General features: G+C 36.7%; 1 protein-coding gene across 2 annotated transcripts; it reads left to right on the top strand.

Annotated features, from left to right (window-relative positions):
* The first annotated feature begins 1,018 nt into the window (after nt 1–1,018).
* On the top strand, nt 1,019–20,147 carry LOC145774273 (uncharacterized). Of its 2 annotated transcripts, XM_082585473.1 has the most exons (11): nt 1,019–1,157; nt 7,742–7,924; nt 13,434–13,972; nt 15,691–15,814; nt 16,261–16,333; nt 16,717–16,951; nt 17,367–17,578; nt 18,065–18,227; nt 18,387–18,520; nt 19,176–19,304; nt 19,985–20,147. In XM_082585473.1, the coding sequence occupies exons 3-7, from the start codon at nt 13,960–13,962 to the stop codon at nt 17,426–17,428; spliced, it is 507 nt and encodes a 168-aa protein (XP_082441599.1). In that variant the 5' UTR covers nt 1,019–1,157; nt 7,742–7,924; nt 13,434–13,959; the 3' UTR covers nt 17,429–17,578; nt 18,065–18,227; nt 18,387–18,520; nt 19,176–19,304; nt 19,985–20,147. The 2 variants fall into 2 exon arrangements, with proteins under 2 accessions (XP_082441599.1, XP_082441600.1); XM_082585474.1 differs by lacking the exons at nt 1,019–1,157; nt 7,742–7,924 and having other exon boundaries at nt 12,997–13,972.
* Nucleotides 20,148–20,965: the final 818 nt, after the last annotated feature.

Below are 20,965 nucleotides of genomic sequence, written 5' to 3'. Positions count from 1 at the left end.
GTTAAGACAGAATTTTTGTTAAGCGTTTTACGAACCAATTTAGCTTGTATTTGCTTGCAGGTTTTCTTACCAATGCGGTAAAACCTAATTTTTAAATAACATTTGGACACAGTTTTGACTAGTGTAAAAATATGATTATTGGTGCATTCAAACACATGATCCGAGAGATTAGTAAATATCTTGGAATAGTATTTACTCCTTTTATCATCTGAATTGTATTTTCTTCGTTTTCTACATCCATATGCACAGCACGCCATATCTAAAGCATTGACAAACGCGAGTAATTGGTACATTGTAAAAAATGGCGGACATCTGAACGTGCTTTTTCAAAATTCGCTAACAAGAGATGACGATGTGCATGCGCAGTCAGAAACTACAATTGTCTGTGACGTGATCGTAAAAAACGCGCGAAAGCCCAAATGGAGTTGGACGACATTTGCAATTGCAGTTTTGTCTTGTTTGCTTGCAGAATGAATGGAAGTTTATTTGTCAAGTTTTCTTCCGTATTTGAGTTCATAGCAAAGTAGTCACTTGCCTAATGTCCCTACCATGTTTAAATGCCCCAGTTGATTGACTTTTTAGTACGGATAGCTTGAAGAACATTAAAACTGACTACAGGAACAGTTTAAAGTGAGAAAGTTTAGTTGGTTTGCTACACACCCAAGGTATGAAGTCAGCTGACAAACTGGGATTAAGGGATCGAGCTAAATTGTTGCAGTTGGCAAGGGCTCATGAAGAGTTCAGCTACAGATGCTGAAGCACATAAACTAATCAACTAATTACTAGTCGAATTAGCTCTCATGAATAAGTCGATAGTCGTGCACAGTTTATGTCATTTTTAGCATGTGATAAGCATTGGGAAATCTTCACTGTATCCCTGTAATGTTAAACATCACTGTAATTTAACATACCGTACTGCTTTTTGCTGTGAGACTTTGCCCACTAATACAACAAAGTTATGTAGAATGGTTTTTGCTAGTGTTGTTGTTTAAACCGCTTAACTCTTGCTTTTTGTTTCAGAACGTGAAACTGTTCGAGTGTAATAATGATTTAGGGAACTTTGATGTAATCTAGGAATTTTTAGACGTAGCTTTGGGGACTTTCAGGTTTTCATTTATGAGAGCACTGCCCAAATGAATGATCATCATGAAACTCAGGTAAGGTTTATTTCAGTTGACTCATATCTATTCTTCAGGGTAAACTATTTAATACTTTTTACGGCAATTACGTGACCTGTTTATTGGTTTTGAAGTAACATTTTTAGAAGTAGCCTACTCGATTTTTTCAAAAAGTGGTATCTTCACTTTCAAGTGGCATAAAAATGACTATTATGTCAACGAGAAGTGCTTTTATCAGGATTCGAGTGTTGCTACTTGTTACAGACGGTTGTTCGCCTGGTCAAACGTCATGTAGAAACCGTTCGGGTCTACTGAATATTACGTCATGGAAATTCCTAAAACATGAGCCAAAATTGCACCATCGTCCGTAAGACTCGTGTCAGACCGGTTTAAACCTGTTTCAGTTTGAGACCTGTTTGGACATGAAATATTGCGTCATGAACTGCTCTCGTGCCTTTGAGTTATCACAAATTTTTCTGATTCATTCTTGAAGTTGTTTGTTGGAAGTCGGTCGCACATTTAACTGGTTTATTTGGTGCTTGCTAGCTGGACAAATTCTCCGTCTTTTATCCAAGTAATCTGTATCGTAGTGACAGTTTTAGAGGTGTAGGCATTGCATACCCATTTCGATAGCCGCGGGCTAATTTTACAGAAATACACTGTTTGAAAAGAAGTTCAAGTGTGTGTTTCTTCGGTCATTATATACAGACGAACGGATTTGGGAATCTTATGTTACAATTTTCCCACGAAGAGATTATGGTTTACCGCTGTGACCACTACTATCACCGCATTATGTATATACCACAAGTTTTTTGCTGATTGTTTTATGAAGTAGATTGCGCAGCATCGGATGCAACCTAATTAGTACCATGAACAATTCGTACTGTCAGTTCGTACCTTGAAAAGATCGAGAAAAAAATTAAAAAAAAACGGTCGCTGATTACAGTTTCTGCAAACATTTTTAAATTTTTCCGCAAACAAACAAAAACTCTTAGGATCATTTAAACAAATTTTTAAATGTTTGCATAAACTTTGATCAACCCTAATCCCGAACCCTTTTAAAATGTTTGTGGAAACTCTAATCAAGCCTAACCCTTTTAAAACGGTACCTCTAAATACCCATTGTCGGGTATTGTCAGGCATAGTAGGCTTTTTGGGGGTTTGTGGAGCATTTTCAGGGGTTGTCAGGTATTGTGGAGTAGGCTAACTACTTTCAGGCATTGTTGGGAATTTCCAGGCATTGTCGATCATTATCAGTGGTTGACGGGTTTGTTAGGCATTATAGCATTTTCAGGGGTTGTCAGGCATTATAGAGTAGCTACTTTCAGGCATTGTCGGTAATTTCAAGGCATTGTCTAGGATTTGTCTAATGCCCGACAATGCATGACAATGGGTATTTAGAGGTACCCCTTTTTAAATGTTTGCGGAAACTGCGAGTGCGATCGGCGACTTCAGCAAACTCTTAGGATCATTACCAGAAATTTTAAAATGTTTGCAAAAACTGCGGAAAAATGGAAACTGCGATCAGCAACTTCGGCTTTGTTCTATTTTTTTTCACTCAATCTTTTCAGTTTGTTTGTTTGCGGAAGCACCCTAAACCTTAACCTTTTTAAAATGATTGCGGAAACTGCGTTCAGCGACTTCGGCAAACTCTTAGAATCATTACTGGAAACTTTAAAATGTTTGCATTACCGGAAATTTTAAAATGTTTGCGGAAAAACGGAAACTGCGATCAGCAATGTTCTATTTTTTTCTCTCGATCTTTTCAGTTTGTTTGTTTGCGGATACCGATGCCTAGCTAATCGATATCTAATCCTTTTAAAATGTTTGCGGAAACTACGATCAGCGACTACAGCTTTTTTAATTTTTTCTCTTGATCTTTTCAAGGTAACTGACAGTACGAATTGTTCATTAGCCCTATTTCCTGTGGGGGGGGGGGGTCGGTGGGGACTTGCTCCTTTTCAAAGCAATATCATTGAAGAACTACGCGATCCACAGCTTTATAATTTCTTGACTTTTCCTAAAAATTATTCAAGTATTTATTCCGCTTTAAATGACGTTGCTATTGTCTATAGTTTTAGAGATATGGCATGATTTTCATAACATACTCTGATATTTTAGCTAGCTAGTAGCTAGCCCTTTTGTTTTCAAATTATACGGATTAATAGGATTACTGAGCGCCGCCGTGCGTGGAACTGCGACGCAGATATCTCATGAGTTGGCTTTGTTGTAAAGCATTCAACCGTAATGAGTCCGCCTTTTGTTTGCAAACTCGAGTTTTGAGTTGCTTTGATTAATCTTTTAATTACATCTGAGTTGCTTTGAAATTATCAGAGAGCATCCGATAAGCTATACTGAAAAAATGTAATTTTACGTTGTTTTCTATGGCGAATACATTTTGTTTCTAACTTATAACAAGAAGCAGTAGGAAAATTCTTGCCAAAACTCTGTTTATCTCATAAAACAAACAGACTGATGTGGTAAGTTTCTTGATTTCTTGTCGGAAAGCAAGGAGTGCGTTCTTGACCCGCCAATAAACTTTTCCATGTACCTGTACACTTATATTCACATGAATGTTGTGAAAATGTTTTATGAAAACGAGAGATTGATGGATATTGAAAAGAACTTGACACAGACTATCTAAACTGCTTGGCTTTTGTGGAAAAACACGCGCAGCTAAATTATTGTGCTTTGACAAGCATTGTGCATATTGTATCATCACTGAATCTTTACCTAAATGGTAATTTTGCAGTTGCTTGAGAGATTACAAAATTATTTTTACTCTACGAGGATTGAAAAGTTTTGATATATCTCAGCAGAAACACTATTAGGACCAACTCAATAATTTCAAACTTTTCATTCAAATGTTGGTCTTCAAAAGCTTATTTTCACAAAACGGTGTAGGCCTACATCTTTTTCTCCATAAATTTAGACGTTTGTGTCATTTGGAGCAAAGTTGTTTGTTGGGTTGAAAGAATCTGAAATCAATGCCTCGTTTGTGTAACGTATCGTAACGTAATCTATCAGTCAGCGCTTTTGTGCCTTTTTGTTTTCGAATACATTTCCGTGACAAAAGATTGGCTTTTGTAATAACGCCATCAACCATAGAGTTGTATTCTCTGACTGCATCTCAAACGCTATGCCATACTCAGCAATTTTTCTAAAGCATTGTTACACAAAATGCATATCTGACAAAAGAAGGGAAATACGTTGAATTGAATTATATTTATACGGATCGTTTTCCTTGTCCTTGAAAAAAAGAAAGAACGATTTTTATCGTTTGGCATAAAAATATGTATATTGAGGTTCACCTTCGTTTGCATAATGAAAATCACCCCAAAGAATTGCTTGAAGTGATTTTTGCAGCTATTTGATCCTTCGCGATGATATCAATTATAGTTTCCATCAGATGAAACCTGTTCAAACTATTTTTTTAAAACTATGGTTCATTCAAGAATATAATACTTTGTAAATATAGCTTACTTCATTTTTGCGTTTTTACTTCGATTTTTTCACAAGCAAGACTTTACACAAAACAAGTTATTTGCAACGTGAGTTGATTGACCATAGTAGCCTAAATGGACCAAAATGCTGTGGCCAAAACTTGATTACTTTTTATCAAAATGTTTGCACATTGGAAACAGCAATCACTTTGTTTCAAATCAGCAAATCACTTTTTGTCATTGGTTCAACGTCTGCAGACGTCTAATCTAATATACGACAAAATTGGTTTTCTGGGTCTTCGGTTCGGAAAAACATCATTATGATGTATTGTGACGTGGTCTATCAGCCAGCAGTAGTTTATGCGTCTTTTGTTTTTGGATGTGTGTCAATTACAAAAGATGGTTTTTGCAGTAACGCCATCAACCGCAAACTGCATCTAAAATGCTATTTCAAAATTTGAACAGAAAGAAATCTTCTAATGCGTAATAAATAACTTGACACAAAATGCATGTCCAACAAATCAGAAAAAAATGTAGAAAACGTTATTTTGCAAATCTAGTTAACAACATGAAAAAAAACACTTCAATCATATTGACACAAACGTGCATTTTTAAAATATCAATAACCTTCAATTTTGCCCAAGGAAAAAGTCAACACTTTAGTGATTTTTTTGTTTTTTTACGACAATAGCATCGGCCTGAAAAATAATTTTTTCTCTTTTTCGTATCGTTATTTGACTTTGAGTTTGTCAGGCAGACTTTGAGTTTGAGTTTGTCAGGCAGAACGGGAGTTCCATTTGGCAAACGACCTGTTCTATAACCTACCAACACGATTTGACTAAACGATTATTATCACTACATTTTGTCACAACTGTTTGCAAAATTGTTTCATTCAAAGTGATCATTGTTGGTAAGTATTGAAACATTTCACTTTGGAATGCATCGTGACATAGTTTATCAGTAAGGAGTTTTAGACGCTCTTTGTTTTTGGAGTGCATGATGGCCTAAAATGGAACAAGCTCCTATCGAAGCAAGTCACTGCCTTTGGATAGGTTGTTGTTCAAATACCACGTGACACCACAGGCTACCTTACTTTTCTGTATTCAACCGCTACCCAGACAGCAAATCAGACACTTTTTACATCGATTCAACGTCTTTAGACGTTGAAATAATGTTAAAAACGAATAAATAGCTTCCTGAGATGTGCTGTGAAATACCAAGTGTTTCTTGATCATGCATAACCAAATTCGACAGTGCGAATGTGAAAAAAAATTTGCTTGATTTAGTTCCAATATCAAGTAATGACAGTACGTTTGAAAAAGTGTATACTATAAACATGTGACTCAAAAAGAACTTGAAATAGTTTTTTTGTGGTGATTTTGTCTCATTCTCTGCAAATGTTGAAACAAAGCAAATTTTTTTTACAATGCCTCCGGCAAAACAACAAGCAAACGCGAGTCGGACGCCAATTACGATTTCATTGAAGCGTGGACGACGTCTCCGCGTAAGAGATTAAAATCCACACAATGGAATTAACCCGTCACACTCAATTATAAGTTAATTACGAAGCAATTTCTCAAGTCAAATAAAAAAATATGACCAACCATCAAATTATTTGATTTTTCAAGTTGCGCTGTTGAACAAATTGCAAAAGAGTTTCGATGTTATGTTGTCAGATAAGTTATCTACACCATGTGAAAATTTGATTGATCTATCTTGCGTAGTTTTTGAGTTACACGAGCTCAAAGTGATAGTGTCGAACCGACCCCCCCGTCCGCAAGTCAACTGGCCAAAATACGTCACAGGATAAAGGGTTAGGGTGGAGTGAAAAATAAAAAAAATTGAATTTCAAAAAGTGGTCTTGATATATGGCCCCAAATATCAAATGAAATACTTCTATCATAATTTTGGGTTCTTGCACCCTCTAGTGGCCGTGCAATTTCACCAAACAAGCTGAAAATAGCTAATTTTGCCATATCTTGATAACTGCTTATACTAGAAAGTTAGTTTTTGGCTTAAATGCTGCAGAAGTAACATGTTTCTATCTTATTTCCAAAGAACTTTCTCTTAAAAATGTACAGAAAAAAAGTTACAAGCAAATTACTGATTTTTTAAAGTATAATCAAGCACTGATGCAGTGGGTGCGATGTCAAAAGTCGATGTCATAATGATTGATCTTATGACTGTGAAACATACCCCATCAAGTAGAACTACTTTTAAAAACTTACTCAAACAAATGAAGTCCTCTTCTAGTATAAATACACTTGATCTTAGCAATCAAAGAACCAATAAAACAGTCTAGTTTCAAAGTGGACTTCGAGTAACCCACTATTTTTATGGCTGATTCACACTGTCACAGTTCGGCTTCAATGAGGCAGAATATAGTTTTGTTTTAGAAATTCTTAAATAAACTGAATTCATTGTGTGCATATTTAATTTGTATTTCAAATGTCATATTGGAGTCAAAACGCTTAGTGTGAATCAGTCCTTCACATTCTTACAGACATGCTGTTGTATGGTTTGTATCACACAACTCCATATTGAAAACACAAAAATTTTAAAGCTGGTTTCAGCATCACACAGTATTAGTCTGCACAAACATTAAAATCATGTTTGGTATTGAAGAATTTCGTCAGCTTTCGGGACTTTAGTTTTTGTCTGATAGTGATGAGGCCATCTCTACGTTTTAATCCAAATACATGAGCAGATGCTTGATATCTTTGAGGTTTAAGTTGACAACTTGTGAAAATATTTAGCCTTGATGTTAATAACTGGAATTTGGAACAATCTGATGTTGGTATCAATGTTGCTGTTTGGAGGTTTGGGTTCATTTACATACCCACCTTCAAAGTTGTCAATTGGAATGTGGTATTGTGCGTTTGATTTACGCATATCTGTGATCTTGTTTATTGCAAGTCTTCGGAGGTTGCACTGCAGTTGGTTGGATAATTCAGCTAAAAACAAAAACGGAAATAATTGTAACGAACACTTCATAGGTGTCATAAAAACAGGGTGGGCAAAACATATTTTGTTAAAATAAAGCCCACCCGGCCCACCCTATTTCGACGCCTATGTACGCTGGTAGCCTGGTACGCACCGCGACTGTTTGATGGGACTGCTTTCTATGCTGTTTTAACGATCTCGGCTTATGCATTTCAACATCCATCTGTTCTATTGCAGTTCAAACAACTGTGTCGTATAGGAAGAAAAAGCCTATACGACACGGTTAATCGATTGATGCCTCAGGTGATGTTAAACGAAGTCGCAAATTACGTCTCGCGGACCGGGAAGGGGAAAATAAATTAAGTGGAGAGAAAAAGTTTTCTTTTGATTCCATGCAAAACTTAAAGAACATGGTCGTAGGTAAGTAGTTTGTGTAAGTTTTGTATTCACCTTTTGTTGGTATGATATCGTCTCCAGAAAGAATACTTACTGTTCATGATTAATTTTCAATGAAATAACAACCTTGGATATATCATAAGTTTTGCAGCATCTGAAGTTTACCTTTTTCGTAATCTTTTTTGTCAATTTGCTGTTTACTATCCCTGATTAATGCCTCAGTCTAGATCTAGTTGAAAAACACCTGCTGTTTACTCATGTGCAATAAAAAAGATGAGATTAGAAAGTTGATCTGGCCGATTTCGCAGGGAAGAGTGGCCTTCTCTGCGAAAAGGTCGGGAAAGCCGACCTTCTTGGGTTCGGTGGCTATGCTTATGGTGATGTCCTCGCTTTTATTTTCATTACAGCTCTCCTGATTTTCATTACGTTCTTAACCTTTTCTGACCCGTTACCCCACTTTAAGCAATTAAGCATGTTGGGCATCTTAAATCTATTATTTGTCTATTAAATCCCATAACCTTGTCCACTTGCCCTGCAAGCAGTTCAAGGCGTTTATGTCAGAGAAAAAGTCGCACAAATAAGCAACCTTCGACAAGAACACGTTGTTCTGCATCTTCTCGTGAAGACTTCCAAACAGCAGCATAAAATTAATTCCATTCGTACCAATTTTATTAGTCTTTGGCAATCAATTGAATGGAATAGCCAAAGCCAAACCCAACAAGGATTTAAGTTTGATTAAAAATTGGTAATAATTTGCACTGTCCTGCTCATTGCCCTCTGGAAGACCTCAAACTTCCCCAGATTGAGTAATTACCCACAGGTTAAGAGCCGCTGGCCACTGCTGTCCCCATAAACATTGGCTCGTGAAAACACGTGAAAAACACGTGAAATTCTGGGGGAACTCGTGTAATACTGGGGTACGTTCTTTTTACACCACTTTAACACGTGATTAACACGAGTTTTTTTACACATGTCATCAATTGCAATAATGCTTTATATCATATTTGAAGTAAGTTTTTCAACTCTAGAATATCAATTGATACGTTTTATGTTAATATCTTTGAAAAATCTCTGCAGTTGCATATTCACTTGTTTCTGCATACTCACGTGTTTTTAACCCTTTGCTTTTCAACCTTTTTTTGGAAGTTAACTGCTCAAGGGGGGGCCGTTTTTGGATCAAATTCAATCAGTTGTTACGTGTTATCCGCTGGTGTAATTTCAACAGAAGTTGCACTGGTATGAAAAAAAATCATTTGTCTATAAGTTTGAAAAATCTTTATTTCAAAATTTTATATGTTAAACTTGATATTTCAATTTTTGCAAAGGTACCCAAAAACGACAATTTTGATTTATCTTGCCGCTATTTAATTACCATGCTAATCCGATTTCATGCAAAGTTCTGAATAACAAAGAGCTCGATCAACCGCACGAAGTGTGTGTGCGGTGTGCCGAATCATTGCATTGATAAAGATTTACGCCTTGCGAGCAAATCTTATTGTAGGCTACTCATTGATTCTAAAATAGTTACAATCAGAGTAATATTGTTACACCAATTTGAAAAAAAAACTGCGTTTGTTCTTTTACATTTTTGTCCTAAACTAATGCTTTCCAAAACTTATGGCTAGCTTCTAGTTTTAGGGAACAAAACTTCTCATAAGTAACACCTTAGCCTGCTTGAATAGCTGTTTACATCTTCGTTTGTGTATTTTAGGTCTACAATTGAGTTTGTGGTATGAATATTTTTAGTAGAGAGAAGACAGTTGAACAAGTTGTTGACATTATCTGAAATTTCTAAGTTCAAATTAGGTGCTTTTGAAATTGTGGATTTGTTTCAAGTCGCATCACAAATATTATGCAGGCTGCATCATAAGTCATTTCGCTTGCGGTTGTTTATAAACATGACTCATAAATTACATCCACAAAAAATACAGCATTTACATCAACAAAGCTAAGTTCGAAGCTCACTTTTTATTGAAGATTCTGTCAATCAATTTGGAAATACATTTTTAGTCCGCCAGCGTCGAAACAATGCAACTGCGAATTGAGGATCATGCGTAAACAAAAGAAATGTGAAATAACCCACAGTCAGCATATCTACATAAATTTAACGTTTACAAATGTTGAATCAATGTAAAAGGACTGGATTGCTGACTGGGTCCTTATTGTTTGAAGCACAAAAAATACGCCTAAAGCCGACAACATCAGCAAGGCAGCGAATATGTTTCTGGCCAAAAAAAAATTAACTTTTGACTTCAAAGATAAAAATGATTATAACGAAGCTTCAAAGTTTGTCGTAAAAAATATTGCAGAGATACAATAAACATAATCATTTTGTGCCAGACTGTGAGAAGACTTCCTACATTCTTTCCAAACATTTGCATGATTGCAAATTATTTTCTATAACTTTATATTTCCAAAAAATGGCTTCTTTGTTGAAACAACGTGGCTACAATTCTATAAAAAATTCATAGGCCTACTACATTGAAGTAATGAAATGTTTTATAGTGATTTTGCTGATGACGTTTTACAACATCCGAGAAGTAAAAAATAATAATAATGAATTATTTTACAAAACCGTGGTTTGCAAGCGCTTCACAAAAATTGTTGGGGAAAATTTACTATTAGACGTAAAACATTTGTAAAAGAAAATTGTCGGTCTATCTATTTAATAATGTTTATTACGCTGTTATCGAATTATCAACTGCCTGTATTGTCTACCTTTGTAGTTACCGGCCAGCTTAGGGCAGCATGTAAACTACGCGTTTATGGTATTTGCATCGTGTTATGATTCTCGAAAATTTCCCACAAGGTCTTTATTTTTATCGTGATATTTTTGTGCTTTTTCTGTCCTAAACTTGAAGTCATTGTGCAGCACAATCCACATCTGTTTTTAGACTCAGTCTTCATTGAAAATCTTTTGTGTGGTGCATCATTTCAAGTAGTGTCTTCCCCTAAACTGTTACACAAACCGCCCAGAACCAGGTTGATTATGTATCTTACAGCTGTTGAGAGCCCGTTATTGTATGTGTGGAATTATTAGATGTCTGACTAAATTCATGCCAAAGTCGAGCAAATTCTGCTTTCGGGTCCTTGCCGTTATTTACTGTATTTTTTGTTGATAAGTTTAGGCAGCATTTTTCCAAGATAAATGAAGACATCGGTATTGTTCGTCACTTGGATTTAGTTTTCTCAGCATTATTTATTCATTCTTTGATCCACTAGTTTGTCTCACTTTTGGTATAATCGGATCGTTTATAAATGGCGGGTCTTCACAATAGCCGGCCTCTTATACATTGGTGTAACGTATTCAGATGTTGAATCAATGATCAAGAAAGCTGATTCGTTGTTTGTCTTATGTGACGCCTGGCTTTATGCCTCTTCTACATTACAAAATATTTTGTAATGTATATTTTGTAATGTAAGACAAGGCATTATCATGTTTATTTTGCGCTCTTTGGAACAACACACAGTGCACTGTGAAACAAAAATGCAAGACATAACAGCAAGTAGGCAACATAAAGCAGGGAAGGGACATGTAGCCATCGAGTTAGCTGCTACGTGTAAATGGAGCCTATCTCATAATTTTGAGTGTATCTCACAATTACTGTTTGCAAAAACGCTATTTCTCCGGCTTCTCCCAAAAGCATTGGCAGTGATACATTTCCTCAATTGCAAGTTTTGCCAATGAGAGCATTTCCATAGAACGTTTAATTCGAAACCAGGTTTTTCGTGTCTTTACCCAAGGGTAGATTTCTTATTGCAACGTTTTTTATTCGTCAATGAATATTATCTGCTTGAAACATCTGTTTTGAATAGTTTGTGGCCTACATTGCCTACTATTTTGATCATGGATTGCTATTGTTCGTAGAGCTGATAACGCAAAAAAACGTTTGCTATTATTGTTTCCAATTAACAGCTTTGTGATCACTGGCTTTTCTTTTGTGGCATAAGAAATAACGCGCTTTGTGTTATTGAGGTCAAACCAAACAAAGGAAAACAAGAGGATGTTTCTCTCTGCTCGCGCATATCGATGCACAAAGCAATTATGAGCTTATGGCTTGTCATCGCAATGTAATCCATTTCACGCTTTGCTGGAAGTTAGCCTGAAATAGCAAAAATTCACCAAAATCTTGAATTTACAAGAAAACTACACAACTTTTAGCATCAAATTTAATATCATCAGATCCGCCTGGCAATTTTAGGAAAAGTCAAGAAAAACCAAGTGCATGGCGTTACTGTGCTTCAAGCAATCAAAGGAAATATGAGGGGGGGGCCAAATCTGGCCTCCCTTTGAGGAGCAAAGTGTTAACGTGTTATACACGTGTTTTTTACACGCCAGTACCAAGTTTGTTTCATCTTGTTTTTTTCGTTTAAAATAATTTTTCAACTCTAGTAGGCTATTTGATACGTTTTATGTTAATATCTTTAAAAAATTTCTCCAATTGCATACTCATTTTTTTCTGCATACTCACGTGTTTTTAACGTGTTATACACGTGTTTTTTACACGCCAGTACCAAGTTTGTTTCATCTTGTTTTTCTCGTTTAAAATAATTTTTCTACTCTAGTAGGCTATTTGATAAGTTTTATGTTAATACTTTTAAAAAATTTCTCCAATTGCGTATCCATTTTTTTCTGCATACTCACGTGTTTTTAACGTGTTATACACGTGTTTTTTTACACGCCAGTACCAAGTTTGTTTCATCTTGTTTTTCTCGTTTAAAATAATTTTTCAACTCTAGTAGGCTTTTTGATACGTTTTATGTTAATATCTTTAAAAAAATTCTCCAATTGCGTATTCATTTTTTTCTGCATACTCACGTGTTTTTCACCTGTTATACACGTGTTTTTTACACGCCAGTAGCAAGTTCGTTTCATCTTGTTTTTCTCGTTTAAAGTAATTTTTGAACTCTAGTAGGCTATTTCCTATTTGATGCGTTTTATGTTAATATCTTTAAAAAATCTCTGCAGTTGCATATTCACTTTTTTTGTATACTCACGTGTTTTTATCGTGTTATACACGTGTTTTTTTACACGCCAGAAGCAGGTTTGTTTCATGTTGTTTTTCTTGTTTAAAGTAATTTTTCAACTCTAGTAGGGTATTTGATGCGTTTTATGTTAATGTCTTTAAAAAATCTCTGCAGTTGCATATTTACTTTTTTTCTGTACACTCACGTGTTTTTAACGTGTTATACTCGTGTTGTTTTCACGCTAGTAGCAAGTTTGTTTCATCTAGTAGGCTATTTGTTGTGTTTTATGTTAATATCTTTACAATAGGAATTGACTGTGCAACTCAGGAATACAGTATTATGTAATTTTCATTGTTGAGACCGAATTTCTCCCCTTTATTTTTCGTAAACCTTATTTCGCGGTTACCAGCGGTCACCTGATTAAATATCCCTGTGAGTCTGTGACATAAAAAAATGGCACAGAATTTCACTAAGTATTTACTTATCAGCTTAGGAGAGGACTTTTTAGAGTGACTGTTAAGTAGGCTACAATGTTTGTGTTAATTAATCTTCCATTTATATTTAGAAATCATTAACTGATTTAAATCTACCGAAAAGCGCCTGAAGATTGTGCACGAATTGCGGTGAACATACCGAAATGGTGCAGTGCTGTTCAGAAAGGTAGGTAGCGAAAAGCCGTGCCTGTTTTTGGTCATCTATCGAAGTATGGTACCTACCTACGGGCTACAGGGCTTGCTGTAGACAGTGCATTTATTTCTATTGTACGAATAGTTTTACTCGATTAGCCTATCATTTAATGTGCAGTCTTGAGAAACAACACTGATTGAAAATACTTTACTGTCTATGTTAAGTAAGTCCAGTCTATTTTGTGCTACTGTAGATTAAAAATATGAAGACTATGACTGAGAGCATTTGCAGTCGTTGACTTTATATCAAGAGGTGAAGTTGATCTTGTCCTAGAGAAATGGATATTTCATGATAATGATGTTTTGAAATGTTATTGGCCTGAGCTTCCCGGTTACAAGGTTCGCCAGTTATGCCTACAAAATTCAGATGTCAATCCAAATTGGAAAAAGTATCATGTACGAATTATGTACAAAACAGGTAAACATTAATATTAATTTATACTACCCATTAAGTTATAATACATACGGTATATACCTAATAAAAGTTGGAAACAATCAGAGGTAGGGTTTTGCCAGTAGAGTACCCAATGGCCGGCTATATTATACATATATATAATTATGGTGAGTTAAGAGTTGGAATTCACTGGCCTTGTGATTCTCTCTTACCAATTTACATTGTCAAGTGTCAAGGTTGTTTCATTCAACAATCAACATGTATATGTATATAATATGTTTTCCAATATTAATGGAGTTTTGTGCAACAAAATTTATGTTTGCTCTGTTGTTTCTGTTGCAGCACAGCTGCTTGTCTTAATTAGCTGTCAATTTTTTGGTATGTAATTTCCATTTAACCGCTTTAGCAGGTTGTTACCGTATTATTCCATATGCAATATGCATAAGATCTTATTCTTCAGTGTATCGTTTTTACTAAGCTTGATCACTGTTATGGGAAGATGACGTGTTTAAGATGGAAGATGGTAGGAAGATGACGTGAACATTTTGCAACACATAATTTGGCTAAAACACTGATAAAGTTACAACATGCTGAAAATACTTCGAGACCAGCATGTGCCCCAGTTGGAGCGCGATACATTGGACAGTCCAGAATAACATAGTCGTCAGTTTGTTTTGTGTGCGACACTTGTAGGTGTAGAGTGAGCCAAGCATATCACTAAATATATTTTGTTTAAGCAAGGGAAGCAATAAGGCTGGCGGGGGGTTAGAGCGTGCCAAAGGCATGCATATTCTAGGGGGGTCTGGGAGCATGCTCCCCCGTAAAAAATTTGCAAAATTACACTCAAATAATCGATTATAGCGCTTTCTGGAAACACTTTCAGGGTAATAATTGTATGAAATTTATAGGCAGATAAACAGCTATTAACTTATTAAAGGTAGCTGTTACACATGAACGGACAAAAACTGCGGCTAAAATTAGAGCACACAAAAAACTCAGCTACACAAAAACCCAACAGAGTAAGCGATTCTGAAATTGCTTCCACAGATTAGTTTAAAGAAGCGTAAATCGCATAAACTTTGCACGATTTACGATTTGCAAAATTTATTGGTGTCTTTCTGTGTGTCTAAAACAAATCCTGGGGGTGTTAATAGCCAGATGTCTTGGAAAACGATTTAAATTTATACAAATTATATTATATTTTCAACAAATGGTTCAACTTTGGAATCCAAACTTTGAAAATTTGGGGGGAGCATGGCCCCTTTTGCCCCCTGGCTACGCTTATGCAGTAATGATGACAAACGAAAGAAACGCCCCAGTACAGTGCCGGTCTTAGGGTATTTCGGGCCCTGTGCGGAATATGCTGTGCGGGCCCCAATGACAATGATCCAATTCAGTAGCGTAGCTAGGTATTTTGAAAGGGGAGGAGGGGTGGTTTGACGGTCGGCGGGCGAAGCCTGGCAGCGTAATCGCCGCAGGCAACACCCAGCGGCGGGGGATCTGGGAGTCCTCCCCCAAAAAACTTTGAAAAATTACGTTGAATTTGGGGCATTCTTTGAGCATGTTCAACAAAAATTTGGGTATGAATATTACTGTAAAAAGGTATGTAATTTCCATTTAACCGCTTTAGCAGATTGTTATTATTCCATATGCAATATGCATGAGATCTTATTCTCCAGTGTATTGTTTTTCCTAATCTTGATCACTGTTATGGGAGATGACCTGTTAATATTTTGCAACAGATGATTTGGCCAAAGCACTGTTAAAGTTACAACATGCTGAAAATACTTCTGATTTGGCTTCAACAGCAGCTAGTGAAGAAGAAGTAAATGATAGTAGACAACCTAAATCGAAAAGAAGAAAGCGGTATAACAATGCATTCATTTTTCCCTGATATTTGTTCATTTCATTTTGATTTTAACTGCTCAAAACTAATTTTACCCTTTCTTAACTTAATTATAATACATGGGTGCATACCAGTACTTCGCATTATTATAGTAACTTATTGCATTGAAGTCACAGTTACACTAACGTGGCAGTTGTATATAACGTTTTTGTAACATTGTTGTATAAATTGTATCTAATGTAAGTACATTTTGGCTTGTTACATTGTACCTGACAACACCGTGATGCAAATATAAGCTAATCCTTTAAGATACCGTACACCCATGCATTTCTACGTTTATTGCATGATGATTGGTTGTATATGCAAAATATGTTGATGTTGACGAGATATCAGTAGGTAATGTACTAATAAGCAAGGGCAAGCATGACATCTAGCTGAAGTAACTGTTTTCAAATTATGAATGCAGGAATTGCCGGTTGCCTATGAGGATTGCATATACAGATGAAAGCGACTCACCGGAGTCAGAAAATATCATTACTGTAAGTAAACAAATGCTTTAATCACTTATTAATTATGATAATCCCAAAATTTGACGATTTTTAGGTGTTGTTTTTTTGGGAAATTGAGCGGTTTCTAAAAGTGGTATGATTTTAAAAAATATTGCAATCTCATTTTTAAGGTTAATAGCACGGATTAAGGTGTTCAATCAGAACTTTTCAAACATTGCCTAAATATGCTGTCGTCATCCAGGATTTTGAGACCAGCATGTGCCCCAGTTGAAGCGTGATAGATTGGACAGTCTTGAATAACATAGTTGTCAGTTTGTTTTCGTGTGCGACACTTGAGGGTGTAGAGGGAGCCAAGCATATCACTAAATATATTTTGTTAATGTTCACTCTGACGGTCACTAAATCTTCCATAGATTTCTACTCCTGTACGAGCAGCTGAGGTTGCTACAACCTTGCAGCAACTGCCACAAGTTCCGGAATTTCCACAATCTTCCTCTGTGAGGGCACCACAGCATTCAAGTCCAGAGCGCGAACAATCAATCCTTGATTTTCACTTGGATGACAATCAGTTGAATGTTGCAATCGACACTACGCCTAAAGTGACCAAGGACATATCTTGTGACGAATTTGTTGCGCTGCAGAGTGAAGGTTTGTACCTGGTTAAATTAAAATCTTGAAACTTGTTCGATTAACTTCGCTCAACAATTGCTCAGCTGCATCGGTGTGATGATATAGTTTTAGCTATAATTCTTCACTTCGTTTATTTATGTTTACTCTCTTTTTTTATCCTTTGTAACTCCCATCTTTACTCACAAGCAGCGCATTTTGAAAATTCAGTTTCTCTAATTTTGGAAGATCTGTTGACTGTTGAGTCTCTCACGTGAGCGCCCCTACAAGAGCATTGTTCTTAATTGGCAGTATTATTTACCACTCGCTTTTCTTGTTTGGCAGCTGCTTAAATCACAACTGCCCTAGCGTGGGAGCTATTCTTTTTGTATTGTCAAAGCAAAGCACCTTTGCTAACACCAAATCATGTTAAAGCAACTATTTATTTTTCACACAGTTCGACGAATTCGAATTGCTCAACTGGAAATTAAGGGAATTTTAAATTCTGTCAACGAATAATTGGATATAATAATGACAAACGAAAGAAGCGCCCCAGCTCAACAAATAGAGGAACCCCCTTCGGACATTCCATCTTTTCCCATCAACAGCCTGGAGGATTTTGATGAGCTTGAACACAACCTGGGAAACAGCACTGTTCAAAATAAACTGGTAATTTTTTTTTACTGTTAACATGGCTGTGGAATCGATATCACAACTCCGACTCTCCTCATAGAATAGACATACAAGAAATACTGGTTATTTTCACCCTCTTTAAAACAGTTTTGCAATGTCGTACTGCTGCAAATTTCTTGAAAGTTTCAACCAGCATTGACTGCAGCAAAACAACGATTCATTGATTTGCAGCAAAACAACAAAATATACATTTTCCAAAGTTTTTGACACTCTGACAATGGATAATTTTAAAATTCCTCGCAATGTAGAGCATTTCTCAATTTTATATAGGGGTCAGAGTCAGTGCAATTTTTAAAACTCCGACTCCTTTGGCTAAACAATAAACATTGTTACAGCTCTGACTCCACGGCCCTGACTGTTAACAATGAAATTTAACAGCTTGCAGTATGAGTGCGCTCTACGTTTATTCTATGGAATATAACCGTGAAGTCTAAGTTTTATATGATAAATGTTGTTTTGCAGATTTCTTATTTTAGTCGGTATTTTTGGACGGACTACAAAAAGAGCGTAAAGCAAATTCTTTCTGGAGTATTTACGAATACGCTTATGACGAAGTTTAATTGGATGGGTCAACGCGGTTCCAAGCGCCCAATTAAAGATTGCAAACTTATTTTTGTAATTTATGGTATGTAGCGTAAACTTTAGATTTTGCACGTATGTATACCCTGCTTAATGAACGTATGTTGCAATCTATTTTTAATATATTTGATTCGTGAAGAATTCTGTATATCTATTGCTAGCCTATTGCTTTTGTGACTAAGCACTAACTCTTTTTTGCTTACAGCATCAGTGCGAACATACAGTTAGACAAAAGACACAACCATGGGCGATGTTAAAGCTGTTGTGCAAGAATTCCTCAAATCAGCTGAAAAGAGAATAAGAAGACAGTCAGTTGCAAGGACATCTTCATCCAGCACGGTTCGCCCAACTGATGATGTGTGAAACAGCTGTACTGTCCTCAGTTATATCTGTATTTTTTGGCATATGTGATTTTGGTACCAAATAAATTGCCATATTAAACACGGGTTTGATGTGTAAAACACGGGTTTAGAAGTCGTGTAAAACACGGGTTTAGAAGTCGTGTAAAACACGGGTTAGAAGTCGTGTAAAAACACGGGTTGCGTTTGTGCAAACACCCGTGTAAAACACGGGTGGAGAAGTCGTGTAAAACACGGGTTTAGAAGTCGTGTAAAACACGGGTTAGATGCCGTGTAAAACACGGGTTTAGAAGTCGTGTAAAACACGGGTTAGATGCCGTGTAAAACACGGGTTTAGAAGTCGTGTAAAACACGGGTTAGATGCCGTGTAAAACACGGGTTTAGAAGTCGTGTAAAACACGGGTTAGATGCCGTGTAAAACACGGGTTTAGAAGTCGTGAAAAACACGGGTTGCGTTTGTGCAAACACCCGTGTAATACACGGGTGCACATCACGGGTTTTACACGAGAAACTGGGGTAAAAAAACACGTATTTTTCTCGTGTTTTTCACGAGCCAATGTTTATGGGGGTAGATGATTGTGTAAAAATAAAAATCGATGTAACATTATTTGTTTACAAAACTGCTTTACTTATAGATGTTGTCCAGAGCAATACGAAATCATGCACTCTACAAGAACTCGACCACAAACTGGGCGACTGGTTTAAGACGTGGGAAGACCGCGATGGGGGCCGGCTTAAACGTCTTGCTACAAAAAGTACTGCGGGTATGTTCATTTGTTCTCTCCGTCACTGACAAATCGTTACTATTCTCTCAATAAGGGCAATAAAAGCATTTTTATTTACTTAACCAGCAACTAGTTTATTGCTGGAGCAGAACTTCAAGAAATATACACACATTTTAAGACTTGACTTTGAAGATCTATCAAACGATAACAATAATAATTTGCACTGGTTAGAGAAGGCAAACCGCATCATCATCATAATCCATCGTCGGTTTGTTCCCCACTAGTGGGGGTGGCCGATTGTTTCCGCGCAGCAATTGTCTTAATCCCTTTTCTCCATTTCACCCTGTCCCTTGCATCTTCCTCCTTCAGTCCGACTTTTTTAAGCTCATCCTTCACTTGTTGTGAAGGATGAGTTTAAAAACACGATTAACGAATGGCCATTAATGTTAGAGGTTGATAGAACATAACGGTATACCCATACCCCACCCCATCGTATAGGCTACGAATTACAGAATTAAAACATACTGAGGAATGTTAGGATGTATTAAAAAAATGCTTGTTATTGTAACATAACCGGGTGTTGCATACACATATCCATGGGATATGTAGCAATTAGAGTCTGTTCTTTCACGGTGCTGTAAACACGACCTAATTTGCACTGTACAGTATATTTTCTTTCATCCCTGTTTTCTTTACAAATGTTGCATATTGTTTTATAGGTACTTGCGTTTGAGGCCGCCACAGATCACGTTGTTACATCCAGGCGCAGTCTTCTGATGAGGCATGAAGTACCTCAGTCCACTGTGTTTTTAGACTTTTATGCATGTCTTGTCGTAGCTGTGAATTGTGCATGGGTGGTGCATTTTACCATTCGAATAAATGTATTTTTCAACAACTTTACGTTTGTTTACATCATTGACATAAATTTGCTCAGTACAAGAAGGTAGTCATCGTATTGGCATATGGATCATCAGGACAGTATCAACTTGAAATTGCAGGTTAAGTTTAACCAACGTTGCTCATCTACAACGATTAGTGCAAAATATGTATGGCCAACTGCGACGAAAAGTGCAAACTGCGTTTGGCCAGCGTAGGTACCAACGATGAACTACGTTGGCAGTAGAGTTGGGATTACGTAGGCCCAAAGATTTTAAAATAAGTCGGCTCAACTGCGACGAATGGTGCAAAATACGTTGGGCCATCGTAGGGTACTGACGATGAACTACGTTGGGGGTAGAGTTGGGATAACGTTGGCCCAAAGATTTTAAAATAAGTCAGCCCAACTGCGATGAATGGTGCAAAATACGTTGGGCCATCGTAGGGTACCAACGATGAACTACGTTGGGTGCAGAGTTGGGATAACGTTGGCCCAAACATTTTAAAGAAGTTGTCCCAACTGCGATGAATGGTGCAAAATACGTTGGGCCATCGTAGGGTACCAACGATGAACTACGTTGGGTGCAGAGTTGGGATAACGTTGGCCCAAACATTTTAAAGAAGTTGTCTCAACTGCGACGAATGGTGCAAGATACGTTGGGTCAACTTCGGCCACAACGTAGTGCCAACGGAGGAGCATTATTTTACCAACTGTCACACTACGTTGGGCCGAAGTACAATGTTTGCTGGGTGTTGTCATACTTTGGAAGCATATTCTTTGTGTATCATGGAGGGTGCCACTGCTTGAAAGCGTAGCTTTATTC

The sequence above is a fragment of the Aplidium turbinatum genome, chromosome 7 (genome assembly GCF_918807975.1).
Source record: "Aplidium turbinatum chromosome 7, kaAplTurb1.1, whole genome shotgun sequence".
NCBI lineage: Eukaryota > Metazoa > Chordata > Ascidiacea > Aplousobranchia > Polyclinidae > Aplidium > Aplidium turbinatum.
Note: the sequence above shows the minus strand (reverse complement) of the source record. Positions and strands in the feature narration are given on the sequence as shown.